The sequence below is a fragment of the Hemicordylus capensis genome, chromosome 7, assembly GCF_027244095.1.
Source record: "Hemicordylus capensis ecotype Gifberg chromosome 7, rHemCap1.1.pri, whole genome shotgun sequence".
NCBI classification, from domain to species: Eukaryota; Metazoa; Chordata; class Lepidosauria; order Squamata; family Cordylidae; genus Hemicordylus; species Hemicordylus capensis.
Window position 1 is genome coordinate 38,132,937 of NC_069663.1, and position 16,367 is coordinate 38,149,303.

At 49.5% G+C, this 16,367-nt stretch overlaps 1 protein-coding gene across 2 annotated transcripts in view; it reads left to right on the top strand.

The window, feature by feature from the left end:
- STPG1 (sperm tail PG-rich repeat containing 1) overlaps window positions 1-14,244 on the top strand; it is a 42,271-nt gene extending 28,027 nt beyond the window's left edge. For both annotated transcript variants that reach the window (XM_053266846.1, XM_053266847.1), the window contains exons 6-9: window positions 5,118-5,229; window positions 6,435-6,603; window positions 9,663-9,853; window positions 13,861-14,244. In XM_053266846.1, coding sequence (XP_053122821.1) covers window positions 5,118-5,229; window positions 6,435-6,603; window positions 9,663-9,853; window positions 13,861-13,937 — 549 coding nt within the window. In that variant the 3' untranslated portion in view covers window positions 13,938-14,244. The remainder of the gene's footprint in view (window positions 1-5,117; window positions 5,230-6,434; window positions 6,604-9,662; window positions 9,854-13,860) is intronic.
- Window positions 14,245-16,367: the final 2,123 nt, after the last annotated feature.

Here is a 16,367-nt window from a genome sequence, read left to right on the forward strand (position 1 = left end):
CCCACCAAATGCCTCTGAGCCGCCCACAGGAAAGAGGTGAGGGCATGTCCTCTCTCCTGCTGTTTCTCTCCTTCTTAAAGCCGTCCAGACTGGTGGCCATCACCACATCTTGTGGCAGAGTGTTCCGTAGATTAGATATGCACTGTGTGAAGTGCTGCCTTTTGTCAATTCTAAATTTCCTGGCAATCAGTTTCATGGGATGACCCCTGGTTCAAATGTTGCAAGAGAAGGAGAATAATATCTCTCTGTCCACTCTCTCTACTCCATGCATAATGTTATAGACCTCTACCATGGCACAGTCACAGAAGTACACCTAAGTAATTTAGAGCCTGGACCTAAAGGCCTTCGGAGCCCCCCCTCCCCCCCATCTCGCTGCAAGTTAAGCATCATCTACACACACACACACACACACACAACACAGCAACTGAACTCACAAGAATGCAAAAATATAAAACTGGTATATTTATGGAAATATGCATTGGCAGAAACATTTCAACAGGCAAGTTAACATATTCCCACCCCACATATTTCTTGCCCCAGTCACCCCCTTGCCTGCCCCATTTGCTCTCCTGCCTCTCCTCTCCACTAACTGCCAACGCCAGCTGGCTACATTTGCCCCTCGACGGCTAACACGATGTAATGACGTCACCGACACGTACGGAGTGCTTGCCCTAGAAGAGAAGGAGAATAATATCTCTCTGTCCATTCTCTCTACTCCAGCTTTGGGTCCTCAGATGTGGTTGGACTACAACTCCCAGCACCCCCAGCCCTGTTCTAGAATCTTCTGCAATATCCAGGGATTCCAGGGCGGTAGATGCCCTGGTAGACAAGTCAACACAGAAAGTGTTTCTAAAAGAAGGTTTGGTAACCATTGCTTGGGGGAGGAAAGATCTGGATGGAACACTCTGAGGCAAGGTGCCTCCGAGGCAAGATGCCTCTAAATACCAGTTGCAGGAGAGTAGCAGTCGGAGAGAGGGCCTGCCCTCATCTCTCGCCTGTGGGCTTCCCAGAGGCATCTGGTAGGTCACTGTGGGAAACAGGATGCTGGACGAGATAAGCCTTGGGAGGGGGGGCAGGCGGGGCTGATCCAGCAAGGCTGTTCTTAGGAGAGGAGGGCTAGTCTTGTGGTAGTAAGCATGACTTGTCCCCTTAGCTAAGCAGGGTCGGTCCTGGTTGCATTTGAATGGGAGACCACATGTGAGCACTGTAAGATATTCCCTTTAGGGGATGGAGCCGCTCTGGGAAGAGCAGAAGGTTCCAAGTTCCCTTCCTGGCTTCTCCAAGAAAGGGCTGAGAGAGATTCCTGCCTGCAACCTTGGAGAAGCCGCTGCCAGTCTGTGAAGGCAATACTGAGCTAGATAGACCAATGGTCTGACTCAGTATATGGCAGCTTCCTATGTTCCTATGTCCTTAAAGAAACTAACAATCCTCCCCTTTGCATCCACATACACAGCACATCACCATCCTGGGCAAAGATTCCTTCGTGGCCGCTTTCCTTAAAGATTCCTTAAGTTGATCTGGCTCTGAGCATAAAGTACAGCCAAGTCATCCCCAGAGAGGCCTTTTTACAGGGTTATCCTCCTCATATCAATCACTTCTTCCCAGGAAAGCCAGCATGGTGTAGTGGTTAGAGTGCTGGACTGGGACTTGGGGGACTCAAGTTCAAATCGCCATTCAGTCACGAAACTCACTGGGTGACTCTGTTGTTATTTCATGAAGGGAGGTGTGCGGGAAGTCCATTTGTGTTTATTATGATTGTTAATGGTTATTATTGTTAAAAATTAATAAAAATTGAATTTGGGAAACTCACTGGGTGACTCTGGACCAGTCCCTTCTCTCTCCACCTAACCCGCCTGGGTCATTGTGAGGATAAGTAAAACCATGTATGCTTCTCTGGGCTCCTCAGAGGAAGAGCAGGATGTAAATATAAAACTTAAAATAAACATTTTGCTGAAGTCAAAGGAGTAACACTGAACCAAACTCCCCCCCCCCGCCCCGCCCAGAAGTCATTGCAGGTCATTATTACTGTCTGTCATTCACACCCTAATAAAAATATTAGGTTGCATTTAATATTATAAATAGAATTTCTTCTGGGAAGAACTTTGGAACCCATGATTTACTCTAAGGGATCATGTGTAATCTTGGGAGGAGCTAAACAGGAAACAATCCATTTAAATGGCAGATGGGCTGGATAATTTATGGCCATAGGCAAGGGAGACAGATTGGGCAGAAATGCAGAGCCCAAGTCTGCAGCCTGTGCTCAGGGAGAGCTCACAATTAAAAACAAAAACACCCCAAAGCAACAGGGACTTTTACACACAGCAAGCTTTACTGCGGGTTTACTGGGAGGCTTTACTGAGAACTCAAAGTTGTCCCCAAAACCTGACACAAAGAGTGGATTTTTAAAACCCTGGATATATATCGGGATACACTCTACGCTCTTTCATGCTGTGAAAAACCCAAATTGTGTGTGAGCTGCTCCCCGATAACTCACAGGGACTTTGGGGTAAATCTGGCCAATATGTGAACGCACACCCTCTATTTTGAAGGCGATGCGAGTTGAAGGACTTTAAAAACCCTGTGTGAAAAACTTCCAAGTGATCTGCTTTAGGGTTACTGGATCAGGCCTCAAAGCAGGGATGTTGCTAGATATTTAAAAGATCTTCGCCCGGGCCCTCAGCCCCACTTTTAAGAAATCATAAACCCTCCCCCCCCCACACACACCGAGAACAATTACACATATTTTTTAAAAGTCTCTAATAATATAATACAGCACCGGTGAAGGTGGAAGCAGCAGAGAGCCAGGATGCTTCCCAGATTACACCCTGCAATAGGGTGGTCACAGCGGATCTCGGAAGGATGCTTCCACACTTCCTGTGTTGTGACAAAGCAGTTCCTCCGCTGACAGCAGGGTGCTGTTCACATTTCTGATGCCTTGTTTTGAATTGAATTGCTGCGATATAGTGCTATGACGTCGTGTATCTGGCGTTAAAAAGTTGCTGCTTTTTCGGGATGTGAGTTTCCGCAAGACTGCTCCCCCTGCTGTTTACGTTTCGAATCGAAATTGAATGAATGAATGTGATTTGCCTGAACAGGAGCATTTTGCTGCTGTTGAGCAGCTAATCTGGAAAGTTCCCAGGTGAGGCCAGTAACTCCCTCCCCTGGCCTGTGCCTTCACTGCTGTGCTTCCTTTCCAGAAGAGGTTGTGGAGGAGGGAGGTGGCTGATCAGATTCAGGGCTCAGAGCAATTCATTGGGGGCCCATGCCCCCCCACCCCGCCATCATGCCCCTGCCTCAAGGTGAAAAATAAGTGTGAATTAAAATCACCATTTGCAAAAAGGAGAGGAAGAATACTGAAGCAAAGATTGGGCTACATGACATGAAGCCGCCCGTCACCCAAAGGAGACAGCTCTGCAAGAAGCCTTCTGTGTCCCTGCTCTGAAAGCTTCTTTCTGCAGCAGACCGGACCCAGAGGGAGGGGCTGCAGGAACAGATCTATATAAGTTTAAGGGGCTTCTGGAGAGAGGAGAGAGACCTGAAAATCACTCCCCTCTCCCCCTCTGTGCCTGATTTGCTGCAGAAGAAGCCTTCAGCGCAGGGATGCTAAAAGAAGGCTTCTCCTGGACCCACAGGCCCAGCGGCAGAGGGGTGTGTATCGTGACTCCCAACATCACCATGAGCCTCCTTGTAGAGGATGGAATCTGAGCATCTTAGATGTGGATGGAAGGTGTGGTGGGGCTGAGGAGGACTCCCAGATCTATTTTGGACCAGACTGGACTTTCAGAAATCTCAAATGTATCGAGGACACACCAGAGCTTCCTGGGCGATCTCTCTAGGCTCTGGCCAGTGCCACGGACACACTACAACGCTGGAGAGACTTCAGAACCTTGATAGGTGGTTCTCATGTGCCAACGTCATCATTGGCTTGCTAGACCTGTCTGTGGTTCATGCAGATGATGCATTGCTGTTTGAAACATTTTTGGGTTCTCGCGAGCTTGGCTCCCCTTCGGGTTGTGGCTGGGGATGATAGAAGTTGTAGTCCAACAGCGTCTAGGGGCCCAAGCTTGAGAACCCCTGATTAATGGGTTTGAGGGTATCTGGTTTGCATGCAGAAGGCTCCAGGTTCAGCCCCGAGCATCTCCAGGTAGGACTGGGACAGACTCCTGAAACTTTGGAGAGCTGCTGCCAGTCAGTGTAGACAATATTATGCTAGATGGACCAATGGTCTGACTCAGTGGAAGGAAGAGTCCTATGTTCCTAACCTGCAGGTTTTTCCCTTCACAAGGATATGTCCACTTGGTATGGATTAGTGACCCCTCAGCATACCTTAACTACCTGTCTGCACTCTTTGTCGTGCAGGGCTGTGCAATATTGGGGATGGTGTGTGTGTGTGTGTCTTGCACCCAGAAAAAACAAAACCTGACTCATATCCATTATGCAAACAAAGCACATTTGTATATACTTGTTTATTTTGTATAAGTTATTCTGCATCTGGTAATCTTGGGGAAGGATAGTTATATCTGCAATAATGTCTCATCTCCTCACGAATGGAAATTCTTCTGACCCCCCCAGTTTACGAGGCATCAACTCCACACATTCGCCCCACCAGTGCAATCATAAGGACTAGACAGTTCTTTTAGAAACATAAAAATCTCAGATTCTTAAAATGCCAGATTTTGTTCCGCTTACCAAATGCTGCACTCACAGAAGATATTAGATCAGTTGGTTTTAAGACCTGATTTTAAAATGGGTTCTACCAGAAAAATCTTCACCGAATTAGGCTCAAGGGGCATTTAAGAAGGGCTGGACAGTTACCCAGTAGGCTAGGGGTGCACAACTTCAGCCTCCCAACTGTTGATGGACTACAACTCCCATCATTCCTGGCCACAGTGGCCAATAGTCAGTGGCCTGCAGTAGAACCTAGTTATGACACAAGTTTAGAGTAACAGCATTCACACACAATTCACAGGCCATGCTTGGCCCACATGCTGCGATCATTCAGACGTGGTGACTGCATAGCCAGTGCCTTTACGTTCAAAACAGGCTGACTTGACATCCTATTTGTGATTCATACGAGCCAAAATCAGTTAGCTGCAACCTCTTGTTTTCCTTCCCAGGTCTCTACGGATTTCAGCAAGCACAACTACCGTGTTGGTGCCAAGTCAGTGTTTTCCTCCAAAACCAGACGGGAATTGGCACTCGGTGGCAAGCAGCGGGCGCCTTCTCCATGTAAGCCATCACCACGCTTTGTTTTTACAAAAGAACCTTTTCTCTTTTCTTTCAGTTTGCAAATGCTTTCTCTACCAGGGCGCTTTCCAGACTAGACCCTGCAATGGGGTCAGGACGTATCTTGGAAATGGGCTTCCCCACTTCCTCCGCCGTGACACCGCAGTCCTTACAGGGACAGCAGGGTGCCGTTCACATTTCCAATGCCTTGTTGCGACTTTAAGTGCTGCGATATGGAGCAAGAACGTCGTACATCCGGTGTGAAAAAGTTGCTGTTGTTTCGGGTTGTTTGTTGCTGCAAGACTATTCCTGCTGTTTACGTTCCGAATGCGACTTGCCGAATGGAAACATTTTGCTGCTGTCACAAATCCTTAATTCAACATTGGTGGATTATGAATTACAAGCCTAATTGCAAGCTGGGTCTAGATATAGTCTATATCGACTACCTAGGCGGTTGTCTAGAGCAGGGATTCTCAACGTTGGGTCCCCAGATGTTATTGGACTTCAACTCCCATAATTCCCAGCCCCAGTGGCCTTTGATTGGGAATTATGGGAGTTGAAGTCCAAAAACATCTGGGGACCCAGCGTTGAGAATCCCTGGTCTAGAGCCCTGGGTTTTAAGGGGCGCCGCGCTGCTATCCCTGCCAGATCCCTTCACTGACAAGGTGGCAGCAGAGGAGGAAGCAGAGGAGAATGAATCACTGAATGGAAGCAGGTGAGGGGCAGTGTTCCCTCTAACAGGTTCCCAGATGTTGACTACAACTCCCAGCATCCCCAGCTTCAGTGGCCTTTGGCTGGGGATGATGGCATTTGTAGTCAACAACATCTGGGAATCCCTATTAGAGGGAACACCGGTGAGGGGGCATGCCTCATGGTCTGAGACAGTGAGTGTTTGGTTTGCTGGCTGGTTGTAAGAGGACAGTAGGGTGGTCTAGGGGAGGGGCGAGGAGAACCACGTCTGCCTCCAATCCCGGTGGATCAGGGACATTTGTCCCCCTTCCTTGTCCAGTGGTGGCTATGCCACTGCTGGAATGCAAACTCTAGGCCAGCCCTGACTATTGGCCACTGTGGCTGGGAATTATGTGAGTTGTGGTCCAAAAACAGCTGGACAGGGCCTGCTCTAGAAGAGCGACACGTTTGTGCAAGTGCATCGTTAGTCTGAATGTCAGCCATCGTTTCCACCTTTCCGCTTTCTTTTTTAAATTTAGGTCATTACCAAATCAACGATTCCCTCATCCGGCAGTCGGCTACAGTCCTGGTGTCCTCTTTCAAATCCAAAACGAACCGTGATTTCAAGGCGGAGACCCTGAGCCCGGGGCCTGCCGCGTATCAGCATCCCGAAGGCCCTGTGACCACACCGAGGAAGTTCCCTGGCCTGTGAGTTTGGACCAGAATTTAAACAATATAGGACTTGTTCTATTTTTAGTATTTTTAGTCCTTTTAGTTAAAAAGGCCTCTTCTAGGACCTTATAATGCATTTTTACCTCATTTTTATGATGCTATTAATTTTATTTCTATTCCTGATTCTTTTATATATATTTATATTTTTCTAGTCTGTGCCTGTACTGTATACACCCACAGGCTATTAATATTTACTCCTTTATAACCATTGTTTTATTTTGAATTTTCCTTTTCCTTTTGATGTTGGCCCTAGGATAGGTTTGTATCTTGTACTTGGTCATTTATCTACAGGCCTTTAAAAGCTGTTCTTTTATGTAATCACCCTTTTACTTTATGCGGGTCTAAGACCATAATAAAGATTGATTGATTGATATATGACATAGAGGCTCTCCACAAGAGCAGTGTGGAGAACCTAACTGGGCTCTGCTTGTTTGCGGGCTAAGCCCGCTCTCCCCGTAGACAAGCAGGGAGCCGTCCCTGGTCAGCTGCCCCCGTGATTACCGAGACCGTCATGGAGCTGGTAGGGGCGAGAGACCCCCGAGGCCAGGAAGCTTGTTTTAGCCTCCCGGCGGGGGTCTCCTCATGAGTCGCCATGGTGCGGAGCCGCACCGCGGCATCTCACGATCAGGTAAACGGGGTTAGTGGAGCACGTGCTCCACTAACCTCGTTTAAGGGGAGGGGCGTTTTTGGAGGCTCGCTGCCGAGATCTGCACAGCTCCCATTGCAGCACACGGCTAGAAGAAACCGGGCTCGGCTCCCTTAACCTGGTTTCTCCTGGTCGTGGGAAGAGCCTCTAGTGTTGCCAACTCCTTTTCTGGCCCATTGTGGTGGGGGATGCTGGGAGCTGTTGTCCAGCAATGTCTGGGGACTTGAGTTTTCAGAATTCCACGACTAAGGATCAATCCTGAGGGCTGAGCTGGGCAAACTTGGCCCTCTAGATGTTGTTGAACTACAACTCCCATCACCCCCAGCAGTGTTTCCTCTAACAGGGATTTCCAGATGTTGTTGACTGCAACTCCCAGAATCCCCAGCCTTTGGGCATCATGGCTGGGGACGGTGGGAACTGTAGCCCAGCAACATCTGGAGGGCCACAGGTTGGGAACCCCTGGTGTAATATATGGATCTCAGCCTTTTGTGGGGAGCCCCACTTTCCACTTCATACAGAGCCCTTCTCCCCACACTCACACCCCTCCCCTGCCAAGGTGCAATAAACCTAACTATCAGCCAGTTACTCAACCAAGTTATTTTTAATGGCGGCCACCCCATAAACAGCAACGGTTTGCTTGAGATAAGATTAAGATCTTGCCCCTAAATTCTTGCCCGCGCACTCCCCCCTCCCCCTGTGCGAGCCTGGCACTCTCTGCACACGGTCAGGGGTATCTTTACTACATCTCAGGCCTCTTTAATACAGGCTTTGTGGAGGAAGAGGGAGGGACAGCTGGCGCTGGGGAGTGTGCAATAAACGACCTGACAAGGGAAGATGTAAATCAAACCTGACGGGCAGAGTACATCCATCTACGCGGGCAGAAAATACCAGAACTATCAGTGTTTGGAGGCCAGTCCAAGCTCCCATTTATGTCAAGGTGATTAATGCCTCCAGGGCCACAGCGATGACTGGTGCAGAGCCAGCAGCTTTGGCAGAGTTCACGCCAGTTGGTTCCAGCTGAGCAGCTGGCCCTTGGTTTCAGAGAGCCCCTTCCAGTGTCCTGCAACCAACCCCAGGATCCTCTGCAGGGTTCTCCGGCAGGTGCGAGGGCACCCAGCAGGGGTGTCTTGGCTCACAATGCATTGTGCGGAAGAGAGCATAGAAAGGCATGCCCGAAGGTAGGGCACCTTCCAGCCAAAAGCAAGGAATCCTGGGATATTCTCATGGGATACAAATGTGGCTGCCTTTACCAATATAGTTGCTCACCATACATACCCCAGCTTGGAACATAGGAACATAGGAAGCTGCTTTATACCAAATCAGACCCTCGTTCGATCTCGCTCAGTATTGTCTACACAGACCGGCAGTGGCTTCTCCAGGCAGGAGTCTCTCTCCACCCTGTCTTGGATATGCCAGGGAGAGAACTTGGATGTTCTTCCCAGAGTGGCCCCATCCCTTAGGGGAATATATAACCATGCTCACATGTAGTCCCCCATGCAAATGCAAACCATGGCAGACCCTGCTTAGCAAAGGGGACAATTCATGCTTGCTCCCACGAGACCAACATCCCCCCCACCCAAACGTGATGCAGTTCTACCTGGGCAAGTCTAATGGGCACAATTTACCTAGCTCTACACTGAGTCATGGCCATAGCTCACATTGACACTGTCCATTTTCCGGTTCAAGCCAAAGCCAGTTTGGATCAAGGGCGTATGTACTATTGGGCGGCCTTGTGAAGAGGGCATGGGCCACCCAGTGTGGCCAGGGCATCAGGGGCTGTGCACTACCTGCCTCTTCCGCCACCCACACTTCTCTCTCCCTCCATGGCCCTACTCAGCTGCAGACTCCTCATCACTGGCTTGCTTCCCTTTATGGGTGAATAATGTCACCACCCAGCATCATGCAATGGGTGGTGATGTCATTAGACTGTTATGGGCAGGGAGCTGGTGAGTCCGTGGGCAAGTGGGAGCCAGGGAGTCAAGCAGGCAGGCAGGCAGGCAGGCAGATATATGGAGTTCCCTGCTAACTGAGCAAAGAGGCACCTTTTAAAAGTGGTGGTTCTCTTTATTGAGCAGTGGGAGAGCAACTGGCCCTATCCAGCCCCAGCACAGTATCCCTCCAGTGTCTGTTGCTGGTGTCTGTCTTATGTTTCATTTTTAGATTGTGAGCCCTTTGGGAACAGGAAGCCATTTTATTTATTTATGTATTTCTATGTAAACCACTTTGGGAACTTTTGTTGAAAAGCGGTATATAAATATCTGGCATATTTGTAATATTTGTTGCACACACACACACACACACACACACACACACACACACACACACACATGGCCTGCTGCCAATGTTGCTGCACCAGGGTTTGACCAGTGTTTCCATTTGCTTCTCACAGGCGAAAAAGCATCTTGAACTTCTCGGCCCCACCTGTCCCTCGTCCTCCAAGTCCCCCTTCCCCGGGGCCTGGCCAGTATGAAATCGTAGATTACGACGGTCCCCGCAAACATTACATCTCCAGTGCTGTATTTGTCTCCAACACTGGCCGATGGACAAGCAATAAATTCCAGCAAGGAATACCTGGCCCAGGTAAGATAATGGTAGGGGCGGCAGTGGTGGTGATGATAATGATGATGTCTCCCTCCCTCCCGCCCTCCCTCCCTCCCTTCCCACCTCAGCTCATGTCTGTAGGCATGATTTAACACAACATAAATAATGCTCCACTTTAAGAGTCCAGACTTTGTATTCTAGAAGAGGGATTCTCAACGTTGGGTCCCCAGATGTTATTGGACTCCCAGAATCCCCAACCCAAGGCCACTGGAGCAGAGGATTATGGGAGTTGAAGTTGAATAACATCTGGAGACCAAACGTTGAGACTCCCTGTTCTAGACGACAGGGCCATTCGGGATGGGCTTCGGTTGACCCATTACGTCCACAGGCCAGGATATAGGCTACAGCGTTTTGGGCTGTCTTAGTTTAGAAAGCAGGCGGATATGGCGGGGACATGATAGAGGTGTATAAAACTACACAAGGGCGGTCATTGATGAGCGGCAGAGTATTGAGGCACCAGTGGCGAGATGCCATCAGAGCGACTCTTGGGGACCGATCTGAGCCTTGCGAGCTTTGCAAGGAGCGCCTCTCCTCACACTGCTTGCAAGATCCGCAGGAAGCATGAGGAAAGGAGGCGGGGCTGCTGGCAACCTCCCCTCCTCCCCACACCCCACACCACTTTCAGAGCGAGTGAGGCAGCACGGCCAGAGTTTTGGGCGGCTCCTGCTCCTGCCACCTCTAGCCCCCGCCACCCCACTTGTCTCCCTCCCTCCAGCAAAGAGCTGGCACACAGGCTAATGACTCCACTGCCCAGTGCCAGCTTTTTGCTGGGGATGACAAGGGCAGAGGGCGGCAGCGGGTGGGCTGGCGTGCGGCTGAGGAGGCGGGCAGCACGAGAATCTCCTGGTCCCCTTGGGCAACCCATGTTCACTGCACATGGTTGCCCGGGGTAGGTTCGCCCCAGGGGTTGATTTTGAGAGGGGCCTGGCCCCCAGCAGGAGTGTGGCGCAGGGCGATGCTGGCCCCTTGCCCCTGAGTGAGGCGGAGGGAGAAGCTCCAGGAAATGGAACCATCAAGAAGTTGGGAGGAGAGCGAGTCTTGTGGCAGCAAGCAGGAGTTGCCCCCTTTGCTAGGCAGGGGTCGCCCTGGTTTGCATGTGAATGGGAGACCACCTGTGAGCTCTGCAAGATATTCCCCTGAGGGGATGGGGCCGCTGTGGGAAGAGCACCTGCTTGCTTGCATGCAGGAGATTCCAAGTTCCCTCCCTGGCGGCATCTCTAGCTAGGACTGAGAGGGACTCCTTCCTGCAGCCTTGGAGAAGCCGTTGCCAGTCAGAGTTGACAATACTGAGCTCGATGGGGAAATGGTCTGACTCCGTATAAGGCAGCTTCCAATGTGCCTATGCTAAGAACACCTGTCCTAGCTGAAATGAAAAACTTGGAAAACTCAGAAGCAGGCACTGGAATTCAATGCTGCTCTCCTTCAAGAATGGTTGTGGGCACCTTTCTCTGTAAGAGTCCCCTGGGAACAGAACTCCTACCTCTCGACTCCAAATTGCATTAGGTTCATCCCACCGGGCCGACTATTTAAAGAGTTAATTTTTACAGTAAAGCTTGCTTGGCAGTTTCCATTTGTGTGTCGCTAGGTGTGAGGGCCTTTGACAAACAAACAGGTTACGGCAGTTTATAGGAACCATATTTGGGAAACCGTCCTTCAACAGCTTGCGTTGCCACGACAGCATGTTCCTTTCAAATGGGTGGCATCTTTCAGAAAGTCTTTTGATGAGGTCAGGAGGGCGGGAAGGAAGAGGAGACGTGCTGGTTCTGAGGCCATGGAAGCGTGGCCTTGCCCAGCTGGGAAGTGACTTTCATACACGGCTTTGCTTTCCGACAGCCACGCAGGGCTGTATTCGTATTTTATTTTATGTATTTTATAATAATAATAAATTATTGTTTATTATTTATTTTATTTATTCATATTTTATTATATATGAATATTTATCCATATTTTATTTTATTCATATTTTATTCATCTTTAAAATATTAAATATTTTAATATTTTAAAAATATTCAAAATATTTCTAACCTGCCCTGTCCACAGGGGCTATAAAGGCAAGTGGCAGCTTTTTAAAAAAAGAATAGAGGCCCTTCTGCATCCAAATGATAACGGAACCCTTACACCCCAGTCTAGTCAGGGTAAATCGCAGGCGCTCAGCTCCAGTTGAGTGGGGAACTGCATTCATTTTGGAAGGACGTAAGAACATAGGAAGCTGCCATATACTGAGTCAGACCATGGGTCTATCTAGCTCAGTATTGCCTACCCAATATTACCTTCATGTAATGTGTAATTTTATGCTGGTCTCTGACTGTAATAAAGGCTTATGTATGTATGTATGTCTACTGCTAACTGGGCAAAGAGGCACCTTTTACCGTGGTGATTCTCTTTATTTAGCAGGGGGAGAGTAACTGGCCCTATCCACCCCCAGCACAGTACTTCCAGTAACTGTTGCTGGTGTGTGTCTTATGTTTCTTTTTAGAATGTGAGCCCTTTGGGGACAGGGAGCCATCTTATTTGTTATTTCTCTTTGTAAACTGCCCTGAGCCATTTTTGGAAGGGCGGTATAGAAATCGAATTATTATTATTATTATTATTATTATTATTATTATTATTATTATTATTACCCAGACTGGCAGTGGCTTCTTCAAACTTCAGGCAGGAGTCTCTCTCAGCCCTATCTTGGAGATGCTGCCATGGAGGGAACTTGGAACCTAGATGCTCTTCCCAGAGCATCCCCTAAGGGGAATATCTTACAGTGCTCACACATGTTGTCTCCCATTCAAATGCAAATCAGGGTGGACCCTGCTTAGTAGAGGGGATAATTCATGCTTGCTACCACAAGCCCTGCCCTCCTCTCCAGCTCTCCTGACGATAGCCCAGTTGTAGCCCACTTTGCATAAAAAAGCTCCCAGCCAGCACCAGCATTGCGAATGGGGATGATAGGAGTTGTATTCTAACAACCTTTGAGGACCCCAGCTGCAGAACCCCGGCCTAAGCACTACACCACACCGGCTCACAATTATGGTACTTTGGGGAAAGTGGCAATGCTTTAAACTGAGGGACCACGCTCGACATTTGCAACGTCAGGAATAAGAAGATGGAGCCTGTCTCGGGACCAGGGGAGGCTCCTCAGCCTTGTGCAATGCCCATAGCTGAAGAGAAAGCCAAGACTGGAGATCAAGTGACAGGCACAGAGGGTGGGGGACTCCAAGGGATAGGGGTGGTGTGGTGAGCAGGGTAAGGAATGCAGTTCTTTCCTTCCCATCCCACAACAATGATCGGAACTCCATGCAAATTGATTTCCAGCTGTCGAAAGAGGCAGGGTGATTTCCCTCAGTTATTCAGCCGTGCAGCTTGCCAGCTCTTTCCCGGCAGTCAGCCTGCAACCGTGTTTCCCCCACCTGTCGTCCTCATCGCCAACCAAGAGGACAGCAGAGAGATCAGGAGGAATTGCTGGGGCAGTTCCCACAACCAGGAACAAGGTAGGAGAAGCCTCCTACCCTAATGTGGAAGCTCTGCATGCTCCCGTTTGCCGGCTGGAGACTCCTTCCATGCCCGTGTCCTAAGCTGCTGCTGGGTCAGAGGGCTTTTCTTCCAGCCTCATTCAGCAGCTGGGTCGGAGGGAGCCCTCCAACCCAGCTGCTGCCTAGCACACAAGCACGGAAGGAGCCTCCAATCCGAAAACGGGAGTGTGCAGAGCTCCCGCATCAGGGTAGGAGGCTTCTCCTACCCTGTTCTTCCTTAGCCTGGTTTTGCCTGTACATGTGAATAGCTTCCATGGCTAGCATACTCTTGCTTTCCCCACTCCTACCTCGATGATGCTGACCATTTCTCAGGAGCATGCACAGGGCCCAGAGCCTGGCTCCTCCTACCCAGCTGTTGGCTGTGGGAACCAGCCCAGTAAGGTTTTTGCAACCCAAAGTTGCCAAGCCCACTTTCTGATCCTCGGAACCCATCCTGAAAGCTTTTTTTCTGACTTCTCATTCTAGGAGCATACAACATACCCTTGCCGCAGAAGCAATCCTTCATCTACAACCTCACCAATAAGTGGGTGCCGGCATTATGAAGAGGTGGACCCTGCGGCGCTTGAAGAGACCATTTGCAAGTGCTGGATTAAGTCTGCTCAAATGAACATTGCATTCACTACCCTGTCAACACCAAACCCCACCTACCTGGCTGGGATCTTGTGTCGCCTTTGAGTGTCTGGAGGGCCGATTTTGGATAGGTACAAGGCACAAGTCTTTATTTCAATCACTGACTAAAATATGAACCCAGATTTTGGATAGAAACAGAACCCATTTCATTGTAGGTTTCGTCAGTGACCAATTGTTTATGCCAGTATTTTATTATGCCAGTAAAGTTGAGATGCTGAACATGTGAGTTTTACTTTGTCACGTCAAGACTTTGGGGGTCAAATACCTGCTACAACTAAGGGGGATGGGATACAGGTTTATAAAACCATAGGGCTGTCCTCACATTCGGCATTAGGGTAGGAGTAGTTTCCGACCCTCATTTCGGAGCTCCTGATTGGCCATTATGAGAAGGAGGGGGAAATGCTTATCTGCAAGCTGGGTTTGGAGGTGGGAGGCACACAGGGAGTGCTTTCCCTCCATCCTCACTCTGGAGCAGGGCACACATTCTGGGTTCACTTCCCCACCCCACCCCGGTCTCTGTATCCAGCTCATAGACAAGCATTTCCTCTTGCTGCCGCCTTGCTTGTAGAATTCTCATGATGGCCAATCGGGAGCATGCAGGCCTCCTGGATTAGGGCAAAAGGCTTTTCTTACCCTAATGCCAGTTGTGAAAACAGACCTCTTGCACAGTGTGGATACACACAGGACAGAGATACATTTTCCTCCCTATCATCATCACTCTACACCTTGGGTCTGTGCAGTGTTTTTGCGAGGGACAGGCTCAATAGTATTTCTTCACGCCATGTACCATTAATTTATAGAATCTGCTGCCATAAGATTGAGTCACATCACTAGCAGAGACTTCCTTCCTTCCTTCCTTCCTTCCTTTCTTTCTTTCTTTCTTTCTTTCTTTCTTTCTTTCTTGATTGTTAAATTTATATACCGCCTTTCATTAAAACAATCCCAGGTGTACAGCAAAATTTAAAAACAAAATTATAAAAATGACACAGTAAAAATATTAAGCTAAAAATGGAATTTGAATGGCTTTCAAAAGCGGATTCATGTAGGCCTATTCATGGAGGCAAAGTCTATTAAAGGCTGTTAGGATAGTTAAGTGGAACCTCCTTGTTCAGGGACAGGATGGTCGTTTCATGAGGCGAGGTGTCTGCCTCAGGTGGCAGATTGCTGGGACATCAGCAGGGTAGCAAAACACTCCCTGCTGCCACCATCAGAGCAGTTCTTCAGGCTCTATCTGACCCTTGCAGGGAGCGCCTCCCCTCACATTCCCTGCAAAACTTGCCAGAAGCACAAGGAAAAAAAGGGAGGCTGCTGGCAACCTTTCCTCCTCCCCACCCCCTGTGCCACTTTCCAAGCTTGCAAGGGTTGGTGTTGAAAGGGGTCTGGCCCCCACCTGGTGCATCTGGCACTTTGCCTGAGCCATTGCAGTATCTTGGGCCGCTCCTCTTTCGGGATAACATGCTGCCGAACATCCATTGCTGGGGGCAACAGCAGGAGAGAAGAGGATGGCTGAATCCCTGCCCTCCTTGCTAGAGGCACCTGGGCAGTCAACTTCAAACCAGCCCCCTCCTGTACTCAGCGTAATATTGTGGCTTCTGCTAGCAGCACGAGCCCTTTGACATGACCCCAGGCATGCACAGGGCTCACTGCCACTCCCCTCCCCTTGATCATCTTGCTCTCGTCTCCAGAAAAACGTTGTCCTGTTCTGCACAAGAAGGCAAGAACGCAGGCACAGGCTTTCGAGGTGTGCCTCATGACCCACAAGGTCTTCTTTAAAGGCATGCCATTTGGAAGCAATGCCTCACGTTTCCAGACTTCCCCGCAATCAATCCCCCCATCAGGCCCGCTCTCAGGTCGCCCGAACTGGCCCAGGAGTGTTAGGGCAGGATTTCCAAGGCAATCAACTTGTCAATTTTAACTTGGTGGAACCAATGAGTGGAATTCATCAGTTCTCCGACCTGGTCCCCAGATGGTGTTGGAATAGAACTACCACCATCCCCAGCCACAATGGACAAAAGCTGAGGGGGTTGTGGTCCAACACGACATTGGAACACAAGTTTGAGAACCCCGGCATTAGACACACCATAATGTAGGGCAGGGGTTCCCAAGCTGGGGGCCTCGAGATGTTGTGGAACTACAACTCCCATCAGCCCCAGCTACAGACTGGGGATGATGGGAGTTGTAGTTCAGCAACATCTCGAGGCCCAGCCCCACCCCCCCTAAGCTTGAGAATCCCTGGTGTAGAGTAAAGGGCCAGCTCACAGATCAGACTTGAGAATGTGCGTTGAGCAGATGTGTGCAGTGCTTGACATGAACGGAAGCAAGGGTGTCACTTGCCCCAGTGT